This window comes from Oppia nitens, unplaced genomic scaffold (genome assembly GCF_028296485.1).
Source record: "Oppia nitens isolate AA-2021 unplaced genomic scaffold, nextdenovo-longstitch-racon4-pilon3 scaffold4_pilon_pilon_pilon, whole genome shotgun sequence".
Taxonomy (NCBI): domain Eukaryota; kingdom Metazoa; phylum Arthropoda; class Arachnida; order Sarcoptiformes; family Oppiidae; genus Oppia; species Oppia nitens.
The window spans coordinates 5867728-5877002 of record NW_026533232.1 but is presented as its reverse complement, the minus strand read 5'-3'; the positions used below and the strand labels follow the sequence as shown (position 1 = coordinate 5877002).

At 23.5% G+C, this 9275-nt stretch overlaps 2 protein-coding genes across 2 annotated transcripts; one reads left to right on the top strand and one right to left on the bottom strand.

The window, feature by feature from the left end:
• Nucleotides 1-1183: 1183 nt before the first annotated feature.
• Nucleotides 1184-6699, bottom strand: LOC128960317 (UDP-N-acetylglucosamine/UDP-glucose/GDP-mannose transporter-like). The gene is made up of 7 exons (XM_054306388.1): nt 6424-6699; nt 3084-3204; nt 2708-2847; nt 2447-2515; nt 2279-2381; nt 1406-1648; nt 1184-1333 (listed from the first exon to the last, which is right to left on the bottom strand). Exons 1-7 carry the CDS (start codon nt 6654-6656, stop codon nt 1184-1186), a joined length of 1059 nt encoding a protein of 352 aa, XP_054162363.1. The 5' UTR covers nt 6657-6699.
• A 559-nt stretch (nt 6700-7258) lies between these two features.
• Nucleotides 7259-9274, top strand: LOC128960018 (peptidylprolyl isomerase domain and WD repeat-containing protein 1-like). Its single transcript, XM_054306080.1, has one exon. It carries the CDS (start codon nt 7325-7327, stop codon nt 9215-9217), a length of 1893 nt encoding a protein of 630 aa, XP_054162055.1. The 5' UTR covers nt 7259-7324; the 3' UTR covers nt 9218-9274.
• Nucleotide 9275: the final 1 nt, after the last annotated feature.

Sequence of the window (9275 nt, the reverse complement as noted above, 5' to 3'; positions counted from 1 at the left end):
TTGACGTTTTTTGGCAACTATTATAACAACTATTTAATAGAGTATAAAAAATTATTAATCAATACACTACTTATTATGAAAACCAATATCTATTAGACCAATCTATATAGAAATAACAGTATTGTTGCTAATTATGTTAACTTATTTTTTAGTTAAGCTAAATAACTAGAAAAATACAAAATATGCCGATCAATAGATGATTTTTATGTTAAATATATTTTTTTATATAAATAACATAATTATACAGATATTCAACTAATAATTTTATTTTATAAAAGATATGATAAATTTAAAAAAATCGATTTACGCTTTATAATAGTTATAAAATAAAGCTTTACTGTATTACATGTCATTAATTTTATATTATAACAACATATTTTTCGAAAAATATAATATGTTTTATAAGTATATTTCTTAATGAATTTTAATAAATATATTTAACTAAATAAATCAAATCTATAACAATATAAATAATCATTATAATAATAATTTTAAACTATAACAAAAATATAATGATATTTTATAAAAATTATAATCAATTTTTCAATTAATTTATAAACAATTAAATGATGCTTGGTTAATTTAAGTGACACATAAACTCAGTTGCATTTATCAGATGATATAATGACCTAAAATGTGAATTGTAATCATCAAACCCATAATAACATGTATTGTTTGCTTTATATATAATAATTGAGAGTATTATTAGAATTATTATTCTGAGTAATGAAGTCTCTCAAGCATTAAGTAAAGACAAATTAATTTGTTTGCAAAACATATAATGTTTATATAGTGGTGACTAAATAGACATCAATTAAATAACTAAACCATATTATTAAAAATAAATTACAAATATGAAAATTTTTATTTTTCAACTTATAATAGTTTTGTTTATAATATCAAATAATTTAAATCAATATAAGATCCATAATACTAAATTAAGATTCAACCATATTTTAACATAAAAACAAACAATAATTAATTAAGTTACAATATATGGCAAATTATTAATATTAAAAAATAATTAATATAAATCATAACAATTTAAATATTATTGTTTTAAGTAATATTAAAATGTATACTTAAATGATATGATTATAAAATTAACAAAAAATAATAATATAAATAAAATAACATTTAATTATAAATAAAAATTAAATTAATGACTAAATCATTATTATAATTAAGACGAGGACTTATTATTGCTTTGAATAAATGTTATGTAAGAATAAACAAGTGATCCAATCATAGATATGTTAAGACCAATAAAATTAGTCATTGAAAACACATAATCGCCTCCGATATACATTCCAATGTATGTAACGAATATATTCTGCAATAAAATGTAAATTATTATAAATAAAATAAAAAGCAACAAATTATATCAATTATGATTTAGCAATACCTTTAGACAACCGACAATAGTAGTGGTTAGCGCTGAGTTAAATGCGGTACACAATACAGTTGAATACATTAGTATAAATCCCATTACACACGAAAAAATAAATGATATTAAAAATCCAAAATCAAGCCAATCGTTAAATTCATTGAAGGCCCGGTTGAAGTCACCAATAGTCCAGATCATCAATATTAATGGTATTATCATAAATAGCGAATTATAATATAGAAGACCATACTTTCCCAATTCCTATAAAATATATTAAATCTATTTTATTGCTTATTTAAGTAAATTCAGTTTAATCTTATCATTTATCAATTTAATTTATCATTAGCATAAATATATTTATATACTCGTAAAATTAAATCTCTCATTAAAAAAAGTAATACTTTAATGTTAAATTAATAATACTAATTTTTACAGTTTATTAATTTATTATTTTTGCATATTTCTAATCTGAATTATAATAAAAATAAAAAATAATACAAAGTAATAAATATATTCAAAAATGTGTTATATAAAATCATGTTTGATAAAGTAAAATAAAAATAAATATATTTTTAATAGTGTTTGTTGACCAGTGATATTTGACATATTGGAGTAAATATTAAAGTATATAACATTGTTTCATATCTTGATTTCATAATTTGTTTCAATTATATAATTAACTATTAGAATATAATTCTACTAAAAAAAATTATTAGCGACATTATTTAGTTGAATGATTATTTAAAAAGTATTAAAAACATTATATTTGATAATAATAAAAACTTTATTATTACATTTTTCACTAGAAGTCAAATATTGATATATAAATATAGAAAACGGTAGTAAAAATTACAAATAAAATTGTTTGTCATTTTATGACTTAAAACATACTCTGGAGTCGAGTTTCTGTTTGATATACACTCCATTGGCAGCCGTGAAGACATCGTTGCCTAAAACAAATGCATATCCTTTGGCATCAAATGCCATATCATTGCTATAAAATGAGAAAAGCAATACAAGAAAATGTCATTTTTTATTATTATTGCATAACATGTATACCTGGCAGCGATTATAGCTCCGCCAACCATCGCTATGACGGTCATTACAATTGTATTACTTTGTACAACACTGACACATACATATAACAAATAAAAAAAGTACAATCGATTAAATCATTATATATTAGTTGATAATTGATTATTTCAAGTGTGAGATTCCAACCCAATGAATGACCCATTCAGTGATAAATTAGTTTTCATAATAATATATAATAGTATTTGCTTTCATTAATATAAATGATATGATATAGGATTGACTCACTTAAGGACATAATACTCTCCAATAAGAGTCATGAGAATCGTAAATCTCCGCAAAACTGTAAACATTGGAAGACTCAGGTGTTTAGTGCCGCCTAAACCACAAACCAGATTACCCATGTATAACATAGGTAGGGGCCATATCTACCGTTCCATATAATTAGTAAAATACAAATTTAATACTTCACATATAAATCATAAACAGATATATTCTTAACATTTCTCAACGTAGTTGTAAATTATATTATAATATATATATTTACTATAAATCTAATAATATATTATTATTACATTATTAAATTATACTTAAAAATAAATTAATTTCTTAAAATTATTTAAAACAAATACTTTTTATATATTAAAATGCAATAATGACTTACTTTAAATGGTATATCACGTGAATAATTGGGAAAATTTATAATATTCAAAGATTTTCCTATAAATAAAATTATTATTGTGGCCAACATTTGTCCCAATCCTAAAATATGTGATGATGGAAACCTGTATTTTAAATATTATTTTTAGTTAAAAAAATATATATTTTTTAAATAATAAAATTACAATAACTGTGATAATAATGTCTGTGTGTAAATTTAATTAATATATATCTAATACTAACATATCAAGAATAAATTAATAATTTCAATTTTTTGTCATTTTCAAGTCAAATAAAAAACATTTTTTCATAAATATGTTTTAACTTAAGTAATTTATAATATAAATAGTATAATTTGATCAGAAATGTTTTTAATATATCAATATATGACAATTTTTATCAATACTTCATTATTATTTTATAAATAAATCATAAATATCGTGAGTTTTTAGCATTTATTCATCATAAAAAATACTTATATTCAAAATATTTTATAAACTTATATTTTAGACAAATAATTCAATATATAAATATAAATTACATTATTAACATAATAACAATAATTAATTACATTTTAATATATTAAAAATAAAATTTTCTGATATACTATAAAAGTATCTATCAATCTATTAATCAATCAATCAATAATATTCTTATATAAAATGCAATGGAATATAAATGCTTAAATAATTTGTAAATATATTTATTATTTATTTATTTATAACAAAATAATAAATTATTAATATAAAAATGTTTAAAATTTTGCAAGTTTTTAAAAGTTAACAACATCTAAATAATTAAATGATAAAAATAATAAAATTCATCTATCTCCAATTTTGATTATAATCGTACAATTTTAAATTTAAATTATTTAATAAACAATTCTAGAAAAACATAAAATTAATGATAGATTACGGGTAACTAAAAATGAATATTTTTGATAAATGACACGAAATGTCTATTTAAAAAATATATTTATTCAAAAATTATGATTTATTATATAATTTAGTTATTTTCATATTTAAATGTTGTTAATTTTAATTATATATTTTTAATTTAATATTAAATGTAGTAGTACTGTATAGATGATATACAGTATACTATAAAATAAAAAATTTCAAAAAAGATAATTCTATAATAACAATATGTATTTAATTAATTTATAATATTAATATAAATAATTATTATGAGAACAAACAATAAACACATGTTTTAAAAATATTGATTTTATGATTAAAATTGTTAAAGAAAAAATAATTATAATATCATAAGCACAATATATCAGTTGTAGTTAAATAAAATTTTTAAAAAAAATATATTCGTGTGATATAACAGCATAACAGCAAAAATTAATGTAAAGAATTAATCACATTATGAACAACTGTTTACAGATTTTACTCAAATTTTAATCTCAGATAAAGAGATGTAAATCATAGAGTTTGATGTAATAATTATTATTTAAAAATAGGAATTAAAGTTTTGATTATCTAAATTTTAAAATTTTATAACTACTACTTGCTATAACTATAATTGCTAATTTTCATATATACCGGTATTATAGTAGAATAGCGATACCATAATAAATAATCAATGATTATTTATAGGGTTATCATTAAAGTATTGATTAATAATTATTAAAACTCTATAAAAAGCCAGATAGTTATTGAAAAAGTTATTATTTTTTAATATTTGCAAATAATTACATCATTTTTGATTAGATTGGATGATAAAAAATATTTTAATTTTTTCTTCAAATTTCAGGCGTTTATAACTTAAAATATTTTTTTTTAGAAATCAAGACACTAGTTATTCCCCTACATTAAGCAAAAGAATAATAAAATTATTTTTAATTATTTTACAAATAATTTAAGTAAAATTATTAAAACGTAATTAACTTTTTTTATTTAGTAATATTTCAAATTTTATAGAGTTTAACTGTAATTTTAAAGATATTAAGCATCCCTGAGCTTACATCAATGCATTGCATTACATCAGCAAACAACTATCATTGCATAAGTAAAATCCATAGTTGAAACAATAATTTTTTACATTACTTATACCTTACTATTTCTTATAGATTTATCTTAAAAAATTATATAATAAATTACATATACAGATATGAATTTTACTATAATATAGATTTACATTATATACAAAATTAAGATTTTAATCATTCAATATGTAAGGAGTTATTTATTAATAGCTATTAAAGAGTGAATAGAAATGCATTCATAAAATACCAGTGAATAACATATGAGATGACATGTCATCAAAAGTGATGACAGACTGTGTTTGTGTTATATTCATGTCATTTATTTTATATCATTTTCCTAAATGTTTGATTCAAAATATGGTTCACACAACATATTACTAATTAAAATAAAAATATACTTTTATATTATATCAACCAATATTATATTTTGTATTTAATATTATTCGTACATTTTTAATGTAAAATATAATTAGTTGTTAAATTATAAAACTAATAACAAATCCGTTAAAATAGTAGATATTTCCAAATAATATCATATCTTTCATGTCATAAAACTATAAACTATTATAAAACTAATAAAAAATTTCCACACAATTAAACTTATAACTATAAACATATAAATTATATTGTAGTGCATTATAATAAATGTTAGTAAATTTTACTTAAATATAAAACTGTTTATAAGTAATCGTTAAAATTTATGATTCAATGCAACATTTGTTACAAGATTATTATTATTGATAATAATCAAATAAACCCATATAATCAATACACTGTTAAGCTTTTGTGGATATCTAACCCTAAAATATGATTTATTAATTGATAAATCATTAAATCTCTTATAATATTCTTATTAAAAAATTCAGTTAAATAACTATTTATATCAATATGAAAAATAACTTTATATTATATACGTTATACAATAATAAATAAATTTTGTAAACATTTTTATACATTAATTGGATAGTTGTTTACTAGTTTATAAATTTCTAATTTTTATAGTTTTTTTTAAGTTATTTTATAAATTATTTAGAAAAGTGTTTATGTATTAAAATATATTTCGACACTAAACGCTTATTATGATATAATACAAATATATTAAACACTTAATACTAATTTTAAAAATACTAATAAATTATTATCATATGTTTAAAAATTGCAAACACAGTTTACTTTACACAAATCATTTTTTTAATCAATAGTAAAATATGTTATATTTTATTATTAACAGTAAATCACTTAAAATAATACCTGTAGTCACCTGTGTTATAGTTATGTTAACTAACAATTGATTGACATGTAATTATAAGCACTGGTATGTAATACTATAATATAATCAATGGATACATACCTATAGTTAGTGAGCACTACTTTGTTGATAACGATTATGAGAAACGAAGAAATGGCATAAAAAAGAGCCGAAAGGATGCGCTTAAGGATGAGTTGTCGGCGCGACTCAAATGTTGTCTGCATTTCTAAACCATCGGATTTGTCTAACTTGACATACACTACATCACTGTCACCACCGACTGTCTGTCCATTGCCTGTCCCAACCTTAACCAGTAATAAAGACATTGTCATCATATGGTTATAAAGACATTATTGTCATCTCATTGCTTGACATCAATGACACAAACCATGATTTTGTTATTTAATCAAAAAGACAATTCATGTTATTTGTTGAGTTAAACCCCAAACGATAGTAAAATTTTATATTAATATTATATTAATATTATATTAATATTATAGTCAAAGTTATCAAACAAGTCAAACAAGTTTTACTAACAAATTGTTGTCAAAAATCATTAACTAATATAATGTAATGATATTTGCTTTTATGTAATATAACTGACTCTATAACTGATCCCTCCTTTGCTTATCTTAACCATCTCTATGACAGTTGTGAGCCAATCAACACAACTCATACATAATGTTAACAAATGTTTTAAAACTATAAATGCAATCAAATATTGCTTTCAATACACTATTGTTTTACGAAACTAACAAAACATATGATAAATCAATTGTTTAATAGTTTTATAAATCAAAAATTTAAATGTTTATATAAAAGTCCAAACTATATGTTGTTCAACATTTTCAGTACAAATAAATACTATATTTGAACAAAATGTTTGCATAGAGTGTACTCGTTATTTGTTTTACGTTAGAAAAACACATGTTTTCATATAATAATCACAAACTTATTAATAAATAACAATTGATTTGATTGTATAACCAATTGGACGACAATAATGAGTGACAACAATAATAGTGATAATATCAATGAAAATGAAAAGCAATTACAAGACATTGAACTGAAACGCAAACAATTGACTCAAGACGATGACACTGACCAACAAGTGATCAATGAATCGGTGGTCAAAAAGCGCAAAGTATTGCCATATGAAGACGTCTACATTGAGAATCTGTGTTCAAGTGAGTCATATGAGCGGTCATTTATGCACCGGGATGTGGTTAGTCATGTGTTGGCCACCACTACCGACTTCATCATTACAGCCAGTATTGATGGTCACATCAAGTTCTGGAAGAAATGTTCGGTTGGTATAGAGTTTGTCAAACACTTCCGGACACATTTGCAGCCAATCACTGATATATGTGTCAACTCAACCGGTACTTTGTTGGCCTCTGTATCGACCGATAGGACACTGAAAGTGTTTGATGTGATTAACTTTGATATGATTAATATGATTCGGTTAGACTATAGACCACATTGTGTCCAATTTTGTCATTCGGCAGGAGATCCCATTCCAGCGATAGCTGTATCCGATACCGACAGCAATAAGATATACACATACGACGCCACTTCACCTAATGTCACACTTAATGTCTTTGACAGATTGCACTCAAATCCAGTAATTTGTATGAAATATAATCCAATATTTTCAACGATGATCTCAGTGGACACCAAAGGAATGCTTGATTATTGGATGTCTCATAAAAATGATTATAAATTTCCTGAAAATATTGTTGAATTTGAATCAAAACTGGACACCGATTTATATGAATTGGCTAAAAACAAGACAATACCTCATGATATCTGCTTTTCAAAAGATGGTAAATTGTTTGCTGCAATTTGTTCAGATCGTAAAGTCAGAGTTTTTAAATTCATAACCGGAAAACTGATTCGTGTTTTTGATGAAAGTCTTCAACATTTAACTCAATTACAACAGACAACACCACAACTTGGAAATATGGAGTTTGGACGGCGTATGGCTATGGAAAGGGATCTCGAAAAATCTGATGCCTTTCGTTTTGAACGCATTTTGTTTGATGAAAGCGGATATTTCTTAATATATCCAACACTTTTAGGCATAAAGATTGTCAATTGGTATACAAACAGATGCGTCAAATTGTTAGGAAAGGGCGAAAACTTTAGAACACTTAGTCTGGCTCTTCATCAGACTATTCCAAACAAAAGTAAAGCAGTGATCAGTATTGAGATGAAAGCAAGTGATAACCCATCACTTGATGCCTCACATCCCGATCCAACACTTTTCTGTACGGCCTTCAAGAAGAACAGATTTTACTTATTTACCCGAAGAGAACCTGAAGAGTCCAGTGAGACAACTGGTTATGAACGGGACGTGTTTAATGAAAAGCCTTCTCGAGAGGACATAATTGCAGCGACAGAAGCGCCGGCACAGCAACGCATTTGGGATAACTGTATCATTCATACAACAATGGGTGACATTCATTGTAAACTGTTTGGTAAAGAATGTCCCAAAGCTATTGAAAATTTTTGTATTCACTCGAAGAATGGTTATTATAACGGACACATATTTCATAGAGTTATTAAACAATTTATGATACAAACGGGAGACCCGACCGGCAATGGAACTGGAGGTGAGTCCATTTGGGGCGGAGAATTCGGTGATGAGTTTCATCCCGATCTTAAACACGATAAGCCATATACACTAAGTATGGCCAACGCGGGTCCCAATACTAATGGTTCACAATTTTTCATAACTGTTTTGCCAACCTCTTGGTTGGACAATAAACATACTGTTTTTGGACGCGTAGTCAAAGGTATGGAAACGGTTCAGAATATAAGTAACGTTAAAACGCATCCAAAAACTGACAAACCATACGATGATATAAGAATAGTAAACATAACTCTTAAATAATATTTTATTTTAATTCATTTATATGTCATTTGCTATCATAAATAAATTATATTAACTC

Bases quoted from the DNA above. Each gene is read 5' to 3' on its own strand.
- LOC128960317 (XM_054306388.1), bottom strand. From the start codon at position 6,656: ATGATGACAATGTCTTTATTACTGGTTAAGGTTGGGACAGGCAATGGA. The intron at 3,205-6,423 runs GTATGTATCCAT...TTTAAAATACAG, and splicing joins GTAGTGCTCACTAACTATAG to GTTTCCATCATCACATATTT. The intron at 2,516-2,707 runs GTGAGTCAATCC...TGTATGTGTCAG, and splicing joins GGAGAGTATTATGTCCTTAA to TGTTGTACAAAGTAATACAA.
- LOC128960018 (XM_054306080.1), top strand. From the start codon at position 7,325: ATGAGTGACAACAATAATAGTGATAATATCAATGAAAATGAAAAGCAA.